The sequence below is a fragment of the Marmota marmota genome, unplaced genomic scaffold (genome assembly GCF_001458135.2).
Source record: "Marmota marmota marmota unplaced genomic scaffold, marMar, whole genome shotgun sequence".
NCBI lineage: Eukaryota > Metazoa > Chordata > Mammalia > Rodentia > Sciuridae > Marmota > Marmota marmota.
The window spans coordinates 307,798-325,484 of record NW_026000205.1 but is presented as its reverse complement, the minus strand read 5'-3'; the positions used below and the strand labels follow the sequence as shown (position 1 = coordinate 325,484).

General features: G+C 53.2%; 2 protein-coding genes across 2 annotated transcripts; both read right to left on the bottom strand.

Annotated features, from left to right (window-relative positions):
- Positions 1 to 4,682: 4,682 nt before the first annotated feature.
- On the bottom strand, positions 4,683 to 9,426 carry Klk8 (kallikrein related peptidase 8). The gene is made up of 6 exons (XM_015496444.2): positions 9,295 to 9,426; positions 8,794 to 8,868; positions 8,192 to 8,351; positions 7,735 to 7,997; positions 5,931 to 6,064; positions 4,683 to 4,884 (listed from the first exon to the last, which is right to left on the bottom strand). The coding sequence occupies exons 2-6, from the start codon at positions 8,861 to 8,863 to the stop codon at positions 4,729 to 4,731; spliced, it is 783 nt and encodes a 260-aa protein (XP_015351930.1). The 5' UTR covers positions 8,864 to 8,868; positions 9,295 to 9,426; the 3' UTR covers positions 4,683 to 4,728.
- A 577-nt stretch (positions 9,427 to 10,003) lies between these two features.
- On the bottom strand, positions 10,004 to 15,356 carry Klk9 (kallikrein related peptidase 9). Its single transcript, XM_015496443.2, has 5 exons — positions 15,201 to 15,356; positions 14,872 to 15,028; positions 12,288 to 12,553; positions 11,027 to 11,163; positions 10,004 to 10,699 (listed from the first exon to the last, which is right to left on the bottom strand). Exons 1-5 carry the CDS (start codon positions 15,241 to 15,243, stop codon positions 10,547 to 10,549), a joined length of 756 nt encoding a protein of 251 aa, XP_015351929.2. The 5' UTR covers positions 15,244 to 15,356; the 3' UTR covers positions 10,004 to 10,546.
- Positions 15,357 to 17,687: the final 2,331 nt, after the last annotated feature.

Genomic DNA, 17,687 nt, shown 5'->3' with positions numbered 1-17,687 from the left:
CCGGCAGAGACTGCTTCCTACAGGACCAAGTTATCTCTGCAGGAAGACAGCCTCGAGCCTCAACATTTTAGGATATTTAAAGGCAAAAACCGCAAAACCCACATTCAGGTTGACATAGCAACCAGCAAGCAAGCAAGCAGGCAGGAGTCCAGGAGCTAAATGACACCATTAACCAAACAATGCAATGTCCTTAATTGTATTTTCACTCTATTTCAGTATTTCTCATGGGATTTTCCATAATCATAATCAAAAGAGAAATGGATCAAAGTGACCCTAGTCGAGTACAAGTTAAAGGATGGCTACTAATGTCTAATCAATTATTCCCCAATAAGGTACACTGCCCAAGGAAAATGGGAACCAAAGAGAGGGATTTTACATCCTATAAGAATTGCTACTTTGTGTTGCCAAGTATGCTGTGCTAGGCAACTAGTAATGGGTACAGAGGCGGGGCTTTCCCACGGGAGAAGCATTTCTGACATGCTATGGAGTCTCAGGGTAAAAATGGAGTCTGTTTGGTCATTGCCCATATAGCCTGGCCCTTAACACTGAGGGCACCTGCACAGATCGGGATAGAGCCCTTTTCCTCAAGGAGCTGTGGGTCTCCTCCAAAAGAACAACCTCAAATAATTCAGAATAAGCAAATGTAAAATATGGTATGCTCTGAAGGAAAAGGACGGGGTATCGTGAAAGCACATCAGGGAATTTTGACAATGAGCTCAGAGTTGAAAGAACAGCAAGCGTTGACTGGAAGTTTATGGGCGGAGCAAGGAGGACACACTGTGCAAAGAAAGTGACAGGTGCAAGGGCCCTGTGCTGGCCGCGGTGTGGATGCAGCCCAGAGCCAGAGGCCGATGGGGACAGGCCCCGAGGAGCCTTGTGTGTTGCAGTGAGTCCCACTTTATCCTGCAGACAATGAAGAATGACTTGGACTTTAGTGAGGAGAATAGCATAACAAGACCTGTATTTTCAAAACGTCACCCTGGCTGCTGTATTTGGGGGATGAGAAGACCCTGGGAGACTATGAGGAAGTCATTGCTCTTGTCTAGGGAAGGGACGTTGGTGACTTGGACAAGGACATTGGGAGGTGGAGATGATGGTAAGTGCATGGATTCAAGTTATGCTTAGGAGAGAAAATCAACAGGTCCAAGCCAACAACAGATGTGTGCAGGGTGGAGGGTGTCAAGGCTGTGGCCTCTCGAGGGTGCTGATGGAGGAGGGGCATGGCTGGTGTGGCCAGCTGCTTCTGACAGAGGCAGAAAGAGCTGGGACGCCAGCTTCAAGGTTAACCCTAATGCCAGCCAACACCAATCTTCACACTAGCCCTGGGCTGAACTCCAAACCTTGACTGGTACACAATCGTAACACCAAATTCTGCTCATCCTTGACAACCCCAATTTCTACCTGAACCCAGAACTTCAACCCTGACTTGAGTTCCTGACTTCAAATATCCATACAGGCCAGAACCCAGACCTCAATAACCTTGACCCTGGATCTCCCCTAACCATAAGCCAAACTCAGCCTGGACCCAAATACCGAGTATCACCGTAGCCTCAACCCCAGACCTGCCCCACGTACAACTCAGACTTCAGTGTCTGCCTTGGCGGCAGGGAGCCCACTTGACGTCCTCCCCACAGATCCACCCAGCTGCCATCCCACACCAGTCCCAACACCCTGACCCCAATCCCACCCTGATTCTCATCTCCAACCCAATTCCTACCCTCGATTCTATTCCAACTTCTCCCCAAACTCCACTGTCACTTCTTCAACTGACCCTTCATTAAACACAAACTTGAAAATAAACTCTGCCAACTAACTCGGTTCTGACGGGGGTGCTGGGCTAATTCAGTTCAGGCTAATTCATTAGCCCTGAGATGTTGACTCCCGTCAAATCCAACAGCAGATTCCAGAACTGGGCCCTTGGCCTTGCCCACTGCACAGCAGGGCCCTGGCCTTGGGGAGCATCAACCTTCCTGATTTGAGCTCCCAAAACAAACGCAGGCAGACCCTGGGCCATGTGAGGTCACAGCCCCATGACCCAGCACCTGAATCTTTCCTTCCTGGCTTCTCAAATAGAGGAGTTTTAGCAAGACTCGCGGGATGCTATCTCCTGCCCACATGTTCATCCCAGATCCTCTCATCCCTCAGTTCCCTGTCTCCTCAGCAAAGGAAAGGTGCTATGTTGGCTGGGAGCCCTGTCATCCATCCCTAAATCACCAGATGTGGTTGGCAGACCTGTCACCCTGGAAGCTGTGGCCTTAATTATTTAGTCTGGCTTTGTTGCTAAATGCTGGTCTTCAGGAGCAGAGGCGCTCTGTTGTTTTCTTTAGCACCTAGCCCAGACCAGAAAAGATAGGAGGGACTTACACAAACACTAGTTTGCAAGCCTCTGGCACCCACAAATCCACTGCCTTTGTGCTCAGGCCTCCCTTGATCTCTGAGCCATTCTGCCTCAGGGTATCATAGAAAGAATGTGGCTCACAAATCAGTCCAGCCCAGGTTTGAGTCCCTGTTGCCCACCCTGCAACTTCAGGTAAGTGACTTCTCTTACCTGAGTCTCATACTTCCCTTCTCTAAGGCGGGGACCTGCAGAGCTTACTTCTCGAGCCAACTGGGAGGATTATATAAAAATGATGGGAAGTTGACAGCTACCCAGCAGGCTCCAAGTTAGTATCAGCTCCCGTGATCCACCTCCAGGGAAGGAAGCAGGTTGCCACTCAGCTCTACCTACAGGGGGCGTGTTCAGTGTTCTCAGATCTTATCTCTATTCTTATCTCTATCCGGCCCAAGTGATGATTGACATCTTCATTTTACAAATGAGGAAATGGAAGTTTAAGAGGTCAGATCCCCTGGGCAAAGTAGCACGCTGAAGGAGCAAGTGTCAGAATTTGACTGTCAGGGATTGAAGAGCCCACGGTATCCCTACTGCACAGATGCATACTCTGAAAAGGAAAGTTCCCTGTTCCACCCTCAAACATCTTGAGTCTCTCTGCTTTCAAAACAGATTCAGAAGCCCTGGGCCTGATAGAGATGCATGCCCCCACATGGGTTAGAGCCCCCTGTGCCCTTCAGGGTTAGTCCCAACACCTGTTGCTAAGTCCACCCAGACACCTGGCCTCATACCTCCCGCCCTCTGACCCATGTCCTGAACCTCTGTCTGGTGACTCATCCTGCAGCACATGATCACATGAGAACTGGCATCTGACCATCCTGCCCCGAGGGACCCTGGACACTGTGACTCTAGCACCTCCTGACTCAGCCTGTGGTTTGATGGCCCATTGTTTCTGACTTTCTGGATTCCCTTCTCCCTTGAGGAGTTGCTCCCTCATTCCCTGTAATTCTGGAAACACTGTCAATCATAGGTCCCCAATCCCAGCGGCCCACTGGGCCACAGGAAGGACTCAGGCCAAGCCAAGGAGTCCCACACTTGACCTTTAACAATAATGATGGGCCCAAGGGGTGGGGCCAATTCAAGCTGGACCAATCAGATTTGGAGACTGCTGTGAGCAAGACATCTCAAACACCCATAGCCTTAGTAGAGAATGGCCTTCCAACAGCCCTGAGTGGCCAAGTTTCCTACCATGTGACTCCACATAGCCACCCATTGGATAGGACTGGTTACCTGACCAGAACGCAAACAAATGGTCACTCAGTGACCTATGCTGTGGCTAAAGGAGAAAAGGTGAGCTGGACCAGTCAAATTCTCTTTTATAAGAATAGTCTGAAATCCTAGGACAGTTACTATTTATGTCCTCACACTATGTACCCCCCACCTTTCCCTAAGAAAATATTTATTTATTTATTTTTCCAGATGCTCAGGATGGAACCCGAGGCCTCACACATGTCAGGCAAGTGCTCTGCCACTGAGCCACACCCCAGCCCTCCTAAGACAATTTATGTGTTTTTCTCTAATGAACAGTTCCCAAAAGGCGCAATACTCCACATTTCAATTTGGACACATGTCATTTCCTACAGTCATGGCAGATGCCCCAAGACAACTGTAGGTTGTGAGAAGGATTTCTAGGATATGGGGGCTAACAGGAATATTTTTTGCTAGTTCCACAGGTGTCATTTGTAAATACCTGTTCTCTTCTCTATGCAGACTTCACAATTGAAAAAAAAAAATCTTCCCAAAGCTTATAACACTTTAGCTGCTCAAGAACAACAATGACTACAGCTAAATGAAACCCTTTAAAGGGACATATATTTGCTCTCATATGTGGAAGCTAGGAAAAAGGAAAAGAAAGTTGGGGGCGGATCTCATAAAAATCAAAGGGAGAAAGTAGGAGAAAGAGACTGAGGGTGAGAGGTGGGTAGGGAGGGGCGAAGTGCTGGGAGTGACGCTGGCCAAAATATATTGTCATCTTGTGGGTATGTAGGAATATGTTAAAAACAAATCCCATCATTATGTACAATTGTAATACACCAATAAAAATATGGGGAAAAAACTTTCAAGACTATCTTTCACATCAGCCTCCTGGATATTGAAAAATTTTGAACGTCTTTTCTCTCCTGAAAAATGTTCCCACTCACCCAAGTCCTTGCGAGTGGGGAGTCACTTCAGGCAGTGGGATGGCCAGAGTAGCCAAGGGGTCCAAGTCTCCGCAGCTCTCCCGCCAAGCCCGCCAGCAGGGGGCAGCACCTCCCCCTCCCCGGCAGGCAAAGCACAGACAAGCAAGAAGCCAGCCAGTCTCGTGAGTTTATTAAAGGAGGCCCGGGGTCCCCCCAGGATCATCCCCTCTTTCCCATGGTCTTCTTGATCCAGTCCAGGTAGCGGCAGAGGTTGGTGTAGACACCAGGTCTCTCGGGCCGCCCGCAGGGGTCCGAGCCCCAGGACGTGATGCCCTGGAGCAGGCCGTCGCACACCAGCGGGCCTCCGGAGTCGCCCTGGAGGGGGAGCCAGACGGCGATGTCAGCCAGACGGCGATGTCCCTTAGCCACCCACAGTCCCTCCTGCTGCAGCACCTGGCACTTAGACTAGGTCTTCAGCAGGATTGGTCCCTGGAGCCAATGGGGACGAGCACCGGCCCCTGAGACCTATCAGGAGGGAGAAGGCGGGGACACAGGATGTCCAAGTAGCCCTTGGCCAAAATCCTGACCAGTGAGGGAAGAGTGAAGTCTCTAGGGTCCCACCCAGAGAGAAAACGGTGGGGACCAATGGAGGGGACTGAGCTGTTTCCTCCGTGGATTCCAGTTGCCAAAAATGGGAGACGGAAACAGAATTCTAGTGCAGACAGACGCACTGACACACACACAGCAGATCCCCGGGGAAGAAACCCCTGACCCGTGGAAATGACTTCATTTTTGGCCAATGAGGAAGAGAGCATTGTCTTCAGGGACCAATCAGTAGCGACGGGGGTGGAGCTTCCATGAAGGAGTCAAAGCCAGGGGACCCTGGAGCACCCCGGAGCAGTTACAGCCAACAGGGGGAAAAAGGCCCCAGGAAAGGGGATGGGAGCTTACTGAGGAGGCAGCAAAGTCGAAGCCAACGTTCCCTGGCCACCTGGCGAGGCAGCCTTGCTCCGCACGGAAGCAATCAGAGGAGAAGGGAGCCATCCCAGGGGACCCAGGAGGTAGGGGAGGGAAGTGGCTGGTGCCAGCAGATTCCTGGCACCGGGAGGGCGCAGGGAGCCTGCCTAACCTCCAGCCAGACTCTGTGCCCTTCGAGGACGTCTCCCTAATTGTCTAGAGCGCCCCTCCCGGCAGGTCATCCTGCAGGCAAGGGTTCCTAAGAGGATGACAGTCACATCCAATGCTCCTGATTCCTATGCCCTGTGACCTCGACTGGGAGTTTGGCTTCCTGTGTGCCTCCTTCCCATTCAGTAGGGGTTGGGGCAACCTCTCTGGGTACTAATTCCTTGGAGTCCCCTTCTCAAGACTGGAACTCCTGAGGGGCCTGCGAGATGAGGGAGGAGATCTCAGAAGTCACTCACCTGGCAGGTGTCAGCCCCGTTGCTGTTGCCTGCGCAAAGCATGCCATCTGAGACCTGCCCTGGGTAGGCAGCCTCGCACTTGTTCTGGGAAAAGATTTGCACTTCTGCGCAGTTGAGGGTATCAGGAAAGTTCTCTGAGGAGAAAGAGGTGGTAAGAGAACAACCCTTTCTTTCCATTCCCATCTGGATCTAACCCCCACTTTGTTCACTGGAAGCTGCTCTGAGGGAGTTTTCTAGAACATTCTGCTGGGCCCATGTTCTAGATACATTAAAGGAAACTGCAAATAATACCACAGACGTGTCTTTATCCATCTAGAGAGTGGCTCTCTGATCTTATCTTGTCCTAAGTCATTTTCAAATCGAAAGGCAGGTGACTGGGGGGAAAGGGGGTGTGATGTCTCCTTAAGACACCTCTGACCCTCTTAGCTAGTCTTCTTGCCCTCAGACCAATAGGGGGGAGGGGGGAGGGCTCAATTTTAGATAATTCCACTTTCCAAATGTCACTCTTTCCTAGAAACATTTCCTGGCTCCTCTAATTAAAATGCCACCCCTCTACCGCTCCCTACATTTACCCTCCACATTATTTAATTACAGCTCTTAACTCTACCTGATATTTTATTTTATGTGTATTTGCTTACTCTCTATTTCCCTCACCTGGCAATGCAACTCCATAAGGACAGGGTGCTATGGTTTGTTCATGATTGAATCCCCAATGCCTACGATAGCACCTTGGGGCATGCTAGATGCTCAATAAATAAGTGTTGAATTAATGCTTGAAAGTGGAATTCATCTTTCTCTTTAATCTCCTTTGAAGAATAAACATAAGAAAAAAATTTTCTGTGCTAGAGTGAAATGCTCACAATCTCATGTAACCACAGCAGGTCTTTGAAGGACCGACACATTCCTTCATTTTCTTGTTACCTCAATTGTTCAACAAATACTTGTTGAGCACCTTCTATGTACCAGTCACCATCCCAAACACTCAGAACACACAATGGAGAAAACAGATGTAAACTAAGGCCTTGTGGAGCTGAAGGGAGTCTCTTGGATGATGATTCTCAACTTGCAGATAAAGAAAGGGAGGCTGGGAGATGGAAAGGGACTTCCCCAGGTAAAGGGGCAGAGCTGTGGTTTAGGTAGATTCATGAGCAGATGTGTTTCTGCAGCAATACAACATCTCATCTGCATCAGGAGTCAGGCATGCAGGGACCTGAATCCTGCTTTGCCACTTCCTGGAGGATCCTATTGCTTCTGAGAGCTGAGCCCCAACTTTTATTTTCCTCTATGAAGTAAGTCAAGGGGCTGTCTAGATTCTGAAGTCCCAAAAGGATGCCTTTAATGGAGGTCCAGACTTTTGGACCAAGAGTAAGAAGGGAACTAGGGACCTGGACCACTGAGTGCTGGCGGGGGTGGGGGGAGGGTATAAATTCGTTTCCTGGGTTCTACAGGGAAGGGACCGAGGAGCCTGCTTTCCTGGGCTCCTGCAGAGCCCATATATCCCAGGTCTGTTATGAAGATTATATAAAATCATATACAATGAAAGTTTTCATGAGATGGTGCTATCTACCAAAAAGAGGGCTTTTGGGTTTGTTTTTCGAGCCCTGCTTAGCGATCTGTTGACTCTCTTTCCCTCACCACTCCTGTCTGGCCTTCAAGGTTTGCAGTATGGACCTCTGGTGAATCTCAACATCACACATCACTTTCCCTTCTTTATCTTCTGTGGGAGCTGTGCCTTGCCCATGGCTCAGGGTCCACTGGGCCAATAGCTCCTCTTCTCCCTCCCAGTAGTGGCCAACCCCACTACCTCGGGGGCTGGTGACAGTGCCCCAGCCCGATATAGTGCACTTCTGGCCCACATGGGCGCATTTATCCGCCAGGTTGATGGGCTTCACTTTGGGCCCCAGGGATGCTCGACCACGTAGTCGGATGAGCATCAGATCGTGACTGTGGTCATCCATGTCGCTGCTGTTGTAGCAGGGGTGTTGGATGGACTGAGCCACTGTGATTTCCTGCTCGGGCCCGTCTTTACTCTGCAGGCTGTGGTCACCCAGTCGCACTGTGTACTTCCTGTAAGTGGTAGGAGGTAGCTTGGAGCCCAGGCAGGAGCACCTGAGGACTGGGGCACCCAGCATCTCCTCCCTCAGGACCCAGAGTCCAGACCCCAGCCCTCTTCCCTCAGACCAGGGGTCCAGCTTTCTTCCTGAGCGAAGGCCTAAACCCCCTCAGACCCCAGCCTGCCTCTGCCCCAGAGATCCACTCACATTTTTTTACAGTGGGCAGCTGTGAGGATCCAGTTGGCACCAACAAGGACAGCCCCGCAGAGCAGTCGCTGGCCCTGGAACAAGGCCGCCTGCCAGGGCTGAGAGTGGGCTTCACACTCCTGGCCCTCCAGGATCTTGGACCCCTGTGCCTTGGTGCAGCCTGCGGCAGGAGGGACAGGGTTGGATCTCCACCCTCGGGGTCAGTGCCCGGGCCAGGACAACCACTGTGGGTTCAAACGGACACACGGCCAGTCCTCCGCGTGCTCGCTCACTGACGGTCCCAAGTCATCGTGAGTCACATAGCCAAGTGTGCGTCCGCATGCATTCACACAGATCCTCATACGATACTCCCACGTGTGTCTGTGCAGGCGCCCCCCTGAGTACTGATGCCATTTTCAGCAGAACTGAACTCCCACGCCTGCGGTGTCTTCCACACCTCCACCCACACCCAGGAGGCCCACAGAGGCTCCCACACCAAGTCACATGCTTCACATGCCCCACACCACGACACGCACCCACATACCCACCCAGCTTTCACCCAGGCTCCCAGCACCCCTGCGGCCTTCTGCCCCCTCCCTTCAGAGTCCTCCCGGTCCCCCTACCTGCCCAGGCTCCCAGCAGCAAGAGCAGGATCCTCCAGTAAAGAGCTGCAAGGGGTGGGGGGCGTCCCATGGTGTCTGAGGGAGGGAGAGGGTGGGGCTGAGACAGAAGGGAGGAGCCTGAAATTTTGGGGCTGGGGAGGGAGCCAGAGGATCGGGAGCAGTTGAGCTGTTGTGAGTCCTGTACCAGGAAGGAGCTGGGGATCCAGATTCTTGAGTCTGAGGAAGAAGGGGACAGGAGCCCAAATTTCCAAAGCTAAGTATCGGGCCGGGTGAGGCTGGGGAACTAGATTCCTGCATTCCGAGGGAGGAGGGAATTCTGCTCCTGGACTTCTGGGTCTGAGGAGAGAAGCACCTGGGAGTGGGACTCTGAGTCCGGGGAAGTGGGAGTTGGGGTCAGATTGCTGGGACTGGAGGGAGGAGGGTCTGAGGCTGGGGTCCTGAGGCCTGGCGGGGAGGGATCCCTGGGCCTGAGGTCAGTGTCTGAATACCTCTGCACCTCACCTTCCAGAATCCAGGGGGCGGGGTCACCTACTGATTTCGGGCTCAGAGGAAGAGGCCCCGGTACTTCAGTCCAGTCTGCCTGGTACACGATTCTTCAGCCTTTTAACTGGGGATCCCCGCCCCCTGCTCCGCCTCCTCCCGCATCTGAGCTGGGGACGCATCTGGGAACCCAGGGTGTGTGTGAAGAGGGGCGGGTGGGGGCTGAACCGAAGTCTTGGGGACGGGGCTGGAATCTTGAACTGAGGAAATGGAGAGGGGTGCTCAATGCTGGGGCGGGGACCCCCGGGTCCGAGGGAGGAGGGCTGGGGTCTGCGTTCCAGGGTCAGAGGAAGTGCTGGGGCTGAATTCTCCTCTTTTTTGGAGGGAGGGGCTTGGAACCTGATTCTTGTGGGAGGAGGGGGCTGCTTCGATCACCCGGAAGAAAGGCGGGTCTTCTGGATTCGGAGTGCTGAGGGCGGACCGGGCCCGCCCGCGGCCCCGAGAGGTGCGGGATCTGGGAAGGCAGGTTTGGGAAGCACCGTGACCTGGTTTCCCCTTCCCCTGGGGGTGGCGGGACCAGCCCAAGCAGAACTCAGCCCTGCTGCAATGGAGACGATGGAGACCGACGTCAGGCAGGACTTACTAGGGGTATGTGCAACTCGGTGGCGGAGCCGTCATCTGCCCTTCGCCCCCCATCAGTGCCCCCCTCATTCCACAGCACAGGCAGATGGAAGGCGCGGCTCCCCGCTTTATTGTAAAATCATCCCTCGGCTCTGAAAGGACCGAGACCCCCAACTTCTCCCAGTCGGGTCCGCGCCAGGATTCAAACCCAGGACACTCCCAGGGCAGGGCCGCGAGGGGCGGAGCCCAGCAGGACTGAATTTCACGTGGGCGGGGCTACAGAGCCACTGACGTCATGGGGGGCGGAATCGCTGGCGGCGGAGGCGGGGCCCAGAGGTGAAGTCCCATTGGGAAAAGTTCGGAGGGGAGGGGCTACTTAGTTGAAGATGTTCCTTAGGGCGGAGCCACACGGTGGGGCAGTTCCAGGGGATGGTGTCCGTTCTTGGTGACGTCATAGAGACTTGGCCAAGAGATGCGGACGGGTGTCCCTGCGCCTCTCCGAGGGGGTGTGGCTACACCGCGGTTTAAGCGCGGGGGCGGAGCCTGAGGGAGCGCACAGCCTCAGTGTCAGGGCTTAGTCTGAACCGTGACGGTCGTGGCTGGATCCCTGCAGTAACTCGCGTCCTCGCACAGTCGACCTTAGCTTGAGGGTTCAGTTTTCCTCCATGGTTTTTCGAATCCAGTCCACGTAGTGGCGTACGCTAGTAAAGACAGTGGGACGCCGGGGTCTGGAGCAGGGCTCAGCGCCTCCAGACACCACGCCTGCCAGGGTCCCATTGCAAACCAGGGGTCCCCCAGAGTCACCCTGTGCACGAGAGAAGAGCAGAGAAACTGTTAACGCCAGTCTATTCATGACAATTACATTGGCCACTTCCTCTTTCTGGGAAGTCCCCCAGAGTCCTCAACTGTCCAGGTCGCCAGTCTTTCCTCTCTCAGACACAAGAGGAAAAGCTCAGAGACCCATCTCTCCCCAAGACCTGGCATTCTGAGCTCCTAGCCCTCTCCTTCCCCAGGACTCAGTGCCCCCTCCCCACCTCCCAGTCTCCTGGGAGCTGGGGTGGGGGTCTGGGGTTCCAGTTGTCTCCTCCCCCAAGATCAGGCCTATGGCCTCCTCCCCACAGCAGGGTCTTACCTGGCAGGAGCCTCGGCCCCCCTCCCACAGGCCTGCACATATCATGCTGTCTGAGATGTGGCCTGGATAAGCCCAGTGACAGAGTTTGGCATCCAGGATGCTGATGTTGGCACACTGCAGCGTGAGTGGATACCGCACTGTTTAGGAAAGAGAGCCACAGAAAATGAGCTGCTAGTCCAGCAATTCCCCTTCCTGAGTCTTCTCTGAAGCCTTTCCACTGGAGAACCCACAGAACCACATCATAAGTCTCAAGGATGGAGACAAGAGATGGAGACATAGACAGTCATAGATGTAAGAGAAACAGAGGGATGGAGGGGAGAGAGACCAAGAGCAAGAGAAAGAAAGAGGAAGCTGCAGAGAGAAAGAGACGAGAGCTGTGTATCACTCACTTGGAGGGAAATAAACCGTGGAGGGAGGTAGAGGCTCTTTAAAGGGAGATTCTCAGAGGAGACCATGACGAAAGAGAAGAGACCCAGAGACATGGGAGGGGAGCAGGGCAATAGGGAGGGGACAGACGGTCACTGACAGAGACAGAGACACACATAGAGATACTGCATAAAGCTCGAGGTAAGCTACAGCCCGTCCAAGAGAGACAGACAGGGATACAGATATGCATGTAGAATGTATGTGACACATAGCTACAAATCAGGTGCTCAGGGGACTTGCTGGGTAAATACGAGTCCCAGTGGGGACTGTGCAGCTGGCGGGCAGCCAGAGGGGTGGAGTGCAGCGAACCCATATCTTGTCTGAAGAGGGCAGCCTCTACTCACTCTGCCCAGGGTACTATTCTTGGGATGTGGGCAACTGTTATCAGTTCCTTAAAATTTCAAGCAAATCCAGAAATCTGGCTTTCTAAAGTGTCCCCGTTTTAGATGTTGGCAGCAACAAATTCAGACTGATTTGTTTTAAAGACACTTGGGAAACTAACACTAACATGAAAAGCCAAATGTGGCTAATGGTTGCCAGTGTGAGTGAGATGGAGGTTTGATTGCAATTCTAAGATGCACAGATGTTCACATTGAAATGTCTGTGGAACCGGGATGTGTTCTCCAGTCCGTGAGGTCAAACAGTCAACTGTACTTTTTTCCATTCTTAGCAGTTCATAAAATAATTATGCTTCTTAAACTTTATAGCATTTTAGATTTGATGAATAGGTAGGTGAACGGGGAGAGAACAGAGGAGAAAAGGCAGAGACGGGGGCAGGGAGCCCAGCCCTGGGCCTGAGACCCAGGGGCTGTGTCACAGGCAAGGAAGGCCATACCCTTGGGGCTAGACACTGCCCCCCAGCCTGAGATGAAGCACTGAGTGCCTGGGGCAAGGTAGGTCTGGCTGAGGCTGAGGGGCTGCACAGCAGGACCCAGGCGTGCCCGCCTGGGCAGACGGATTAGCATGATGTCATCGTTGTGGTCATTGGCACTGAGGTCCTCATTGAACCCCGGGTGGGGGAAGAAGTCTGTGACCCGGAACAGCTGCTCTGGACCCTCCCACTGCCAGAGGTGGTGCTCCCCAAGGCGCACCCACAGGTACCTGCTGGGACAGACTTCAGAAGTCACGTTAGAGGGAAGTGGTGGGGGGGAGTCAATCAGCCTCAGTTCTCTTTTTCTCTCCATCCGGATACTCTGTGACCCTCCACAAGCCATGCACCCTTTCTGGGTTTCTGCTTCCAGCTCGACTTTCTGTCTCCCTCTGCCTGTGTAGCCCTCCCCCAACGGTTCCCCTTCATAGCCTACCATGCTGAGTGAGCCACTGTCCTTCCTGCCCCACCTAGAGTTCCAGTGGTGACCTGGGTCCCCTGGAACCTTGTAGACCACACAATTAGAACCATACAATAACAACCCCACCTCCTGTGCCCACAGGGCTGTTGACTTGTGTGGGAGTGGCTCTAGGTATGTTTTGAGATGTATGTGTATGGAGAGAGATGAAATATGGAAAGTCCCCAAATTGGGGATCATCCCATGGCCTTGGGCTTTTGCTGTCATATTCTTTACCCTGCAAGGCAGTTCTTCTTCTTCTTCTTCTTCTTCTTTTTTTTTTTTTTTTTGGTGGTGCTGGGGATTGAACCCAGGACTTTGTGCATGTGAGACAAGCACTCTACCAACTGAGCTATATCCCCAGCCCTAGGCAGGCCTTCTTGAGACCTAACCTTAAGTCCTCTTGCTGTAGTCCCAGCCCACCTGTTCTAGTCTAGGTCCATGCTCTGAACAGGTGGGGGCCCTTTAGGGGTCCACATGTTCATCCCCCATCTCTGACCCCTGACTTAGGCCCTAGACTCATGACTGAGAATTTGGGATTTAGGGAGTATGAGCTGGTATTTCTGTCTCTGTCTCCCTCTCCACCCTCGTGGTCTTGACTCTGTGTTGGGGAAGTTATCCCCTACACCCCCATCTTTGCCTCTGAATCCCTTCTATCTGCCTCTCTCCTTTTTTGTCTTTGGGGCTGAATCTAAACATTGATCTCCCATTCCGAGGTACAGGCTTGGGTTAAAAGAGACCCCATTGGGCTGGCGATATAGCTCAATTGGTAGAGTGCTTGCCTCACATGCATAAGGCCCTGGTCTCAATACTCAGGAGAGAGAGAGAGAGAGAGAGAGAGACCAATAGAGAGAGACCCCATTGTGGAGCAATGCATGATGGGAAATTCCCATCTGGCATCCTGAACCAGCATTTTTGCTTCTCTCCTGAAGAGGATATTAGAACAGACAGGTTGGCCTCTGTTCAGAGATAGCATATGGAGATGCCTGCATCCCATAGACCCTAGGATTCTACTAAAGTGCCCAGAATCTAAGATTCTGGAATTTGAAGATCCCAACACCCACTGTCTATTGTTGTAGGAGTCTCAGAGGCTCAATTTTAGAATTTTATGGATCCAAGATTCTAACATCCTATATTTCTGTGAGTTAAAAAGTACTGGATTGGGCTGGGGTTGTAGCCCAGTGGTAGAGCACTTGTCTGGCATGTGTGAGGTCCCGGGTTCAATCCCCAAGACTTCCAAAGACAAAACCAAACCCTAGAATATCATCATTCTAGAATTCCATAAATCCCTGATTTTAGAAATTAAGTGTCTATGAGTCAATGAATTTAAGATTCAAAGCTCTCTGAGTTAAGCTCCCTGTCTTTTAAGACTCTGGCATGATCAAATTCTGAGGTATTGATTCTACATGTTTATGAAAATAGGCTTCTAGAATTCTGGAATCAGTGTCTGTGAATCAAAGATTCCATGACTGTAAGTCTCAATGTTCCATGAGCCTAAGACACTTGGAATCTAAGATTCTAGGATTGCACTAGCCAACACTGCCACTGAGCACTTGAAATGTGGCTTGTCCCAATTGAGATGTGTTATCTGTAGAAAATACATGCTGGATTGCAAAGCTTTACTAAAAAAAAAAAAAAGTGAGCTATGTCATTCATAAGTATTTAAAATGTTATTACATTTTGAATCAATATTTTGAGTATGTCCAATTAAATCTATTATTAAAGTCAAATTTGCCTGTTTCTTTTTACTCTTTAAAGGTGTCTCCTGGAAAACTTCAGCTACACCTGTGTCTGGCATGACATTTCTTCTCCATGGGCTGATGTAGACCCCCGAGGTTCTAACAGTCTCTGCATCTGTGATTCCAGAATATCAAGGCTCCAAGATTTCCAGACTCTAGGATTCTGGGTTTCTCGGGCCAAAGCCTCGAATCTTAGACTCCTAGAACCTGGGATGTTTTAGGGCTCTGGAATGAAGAGTTGGACTTCTGGGGTCAGAAATGGAGGTCCCTCTGTGCTCCACCCTGAGGCCCCTCCTCCGCCACCCTCTCGGGCTCCCCATTCCGCTGGCCAGCGTGGCTGGTCCGGGGCACTCACGGCTTGCGGCAGTGGGCAGCTGTGAGCAGCCAGCGGTCACTGATGAGAGTCGCCCCGCAGAAGAGCCGGGTGAGGTAGAACAGGCCAGCCTGCCAGGGCTGTGAGTTGCGTTGACACTCCTCCGCCCCGATGGTGCGGGTGTCTGCCCAGCCTTGCCCTGGGGTGGGGGCAAGAGGGGTCAGGGACAGCAGGCAGCAGGCGGGAAGGGAGGGCCTGGGAGGGGATGCCGAGCCCAGAAGGCAGGGTGCCTGAGCTGGGGCGGGGAGGCCGGCTCAGAGGGGCTGGGCAGGAGCCGAGCCGAGAGGGCAGCAGGGCTGCGGTGGGCTCACCTGCCAGAAGGGACAGCAGAGCCCAGGTGAATCCCAGCTTCATGACCTCGGGGCGTGCGGGTCCTCAGCTGGCGCTTGGCGCCCGAGCTTCTTTAAGGTACACCATGCATCTCCTTCCTCCTCCCCGGGGCCGCCCCTGTGATTAATCAGCATTGGGAAACGTCCCTGGGGGAGGGGGAAACCCTGGGGTTGTGCTAGGGGTGGGGGAACCTTGGGAGGGGCGGTGGGCTCAGGGGGATCCCCCTATTGGGAGAGCTGGACCAGAACTCCACTAAATGGGGAAGGGGTGCAGGTTTGTGGAGGGGATGTGGGTGGCTCCTCTGGGCCTTCAGAGTGGGGGCTGCTCTTCCCCATGACCTTGGGCTGCAGGATCTGGATCAGAATCTCAAGGTCTGGAGGAGGCAGGGTGCCTAGGGCAGGATCCCAGGAGGAAGGTGAGTGGACTTTGGGAGCCGGAGTAGGGCGCTGGACCCACCCCTGGGTGGCTGCCCAGAGCCTAGGCTGGGGGAGAAGGACCAAGGCAGGCAGAGCGAAGTGTCAGGGGACAGAGGAAGAACAAGAGGGGGACGCCAGTGAGAGGACCCCAGGCAGGCCAAGGCCACAGGGAGCCCCACACTGCACAGAACCCTCCCTGCCCGGGGGACTTGAGCCCGTCCCACAAAGAGAGAGGCCCCTTCCACGGCTGGGGAGCCTGTTTCCCGCCCGGTTAATCCCCTCCTGTCCCAGCCTGCCCCCTTCCCCACAGCCCCACCACCCCAGGGACCAGGTGCCCCACCTGCCTGGACCCACGTGCCCTGCCTCCTCTCTTAATGCCACCTGATCTCTGCCAAGTCCCAGGAGCTTTGGCCATATCCTCCCCACCCATGTCTCCCCTCCCTGCCTCCATTGTCCTTCCCATCACCCTCTCGCCTGGCCTCTTTCCCCATTTCTTCTCACCAGCTGGGCGCCCCTGAGGAGCCAGGCCCAGGTCTGACTCATCTCTGTGTCCCCAGAATCACCCGTCTGGGCTGGGCCCACAGGAGTCCTCAGGAGATGTCAATTGATGAGTGACTGTCTTTCCCCACAGCCTTCTTTATTTGGTGAACTCTTACTCATCCTCCAAGGCCCAACCTAAATGTCCCTCCACCAAGGTGCCTTCTCTTAGTTCTCCAGGCAGAGTCAACCCTGGGTCCCTGGGCACTCACAGCCCCTTCCGCTCTCCCTTGGCCTCGGGCTTATCAGCTGGGGGGCTCCATTTGGCTATCCCCAGCTGTGGTCTCAGGGTCTGGGCTGTGCGGTCTGGAACCGAACCATCTGTGCCTGAGTCCCCTGCTGGCACTGGGTAGGCATGTGACCTAGGACAGGTCACCAGGCCTCTCTCCTCTGCTCAGTAGCAGTAATATCCAGGGTTTCGGGGGGCAGTGGGGGGCAATGGCTAAGAGATTGGGAGCACCCAGGAGCAGGCCGACTCGCGGTGGGTACTCAGCCCGGCTCTCCATCTCCTGCGGAGTCCACACGACCTTCCTGAGAGCATGACCTGCCTGTGGCCAATTCCTCCCTCTCCCAAAGGACCTACTGTGTGATGAGAGCCCCACTAAACTGCTTTACAGGATACTGAAAAGCTATCTTCATTCTGTACCTAGTGTAAGGCATATTGCTCATGAATATTAGCCCATTCAATCCTGGTGAGAGTCTAGTCAAGCAGGTATCTCACCGCAGAGCGGAGAACTGAAGTACAGAAAGCATTCGAATAACTAGCTCAAGGTGCCATGGTGATATGCATTGTCTTCTTTAGCTGGCAAACTCCTACTTATCCTTTAACATTCCCCCCCAAATATCCCTTGGTGTGAGAAGCCTCCCAACTCCTTCAGGCAAAGTCCTCAGATGCTCCGAGGTGTGTCTGTGGTGCATGGAATGATGGATTTGTGTTCCTTGTTCATTCAACAATACGCTGATGGTTTCTGTGCCAGGCACTGGAGCAAGTGCTTAGAATACAAGTACCTGAGTCCTTGTCCTCACGGGGACGCACAGTCATTATCAAGTAAACAGGTGAATGAAATAATTCCAGCTATAATGAGTGCTGTGAAAGAAATAAAGGGAGCAGTGGGATTGGTGACCAAAAGGGGACCCCTTTCCAGGACAATCCAGGAAGGCCTCCTGGAGGAGGTGACCTTTGAATGGAGACCTGAATGACAAGAATGTAAGTCCTGCCTGCCTCCCTCCTGGACCTGACGCACAGCTTCCTGAGGGCAGGGCTTAGTCAGACTCAGCTCTGGGGCCTGGCACAAGACGCAGCTGCGTAAACAGCACAGAGTGCGTGAAGGCATGGACGGATTGACTGGAAATGTGTCCAGCCCCGAGTTCCACCTGCTTCACTTGTGATCCCTGGATGACCAACCGCGCTGATACACAGGACTGACATTTCCTGGGTGTGCTATGGGGTGGGACGAGGAAGAGCCAAGGGAAGGAAGTGGTATACCCTACTGTGTGCTCAGACCTTGACTGTCC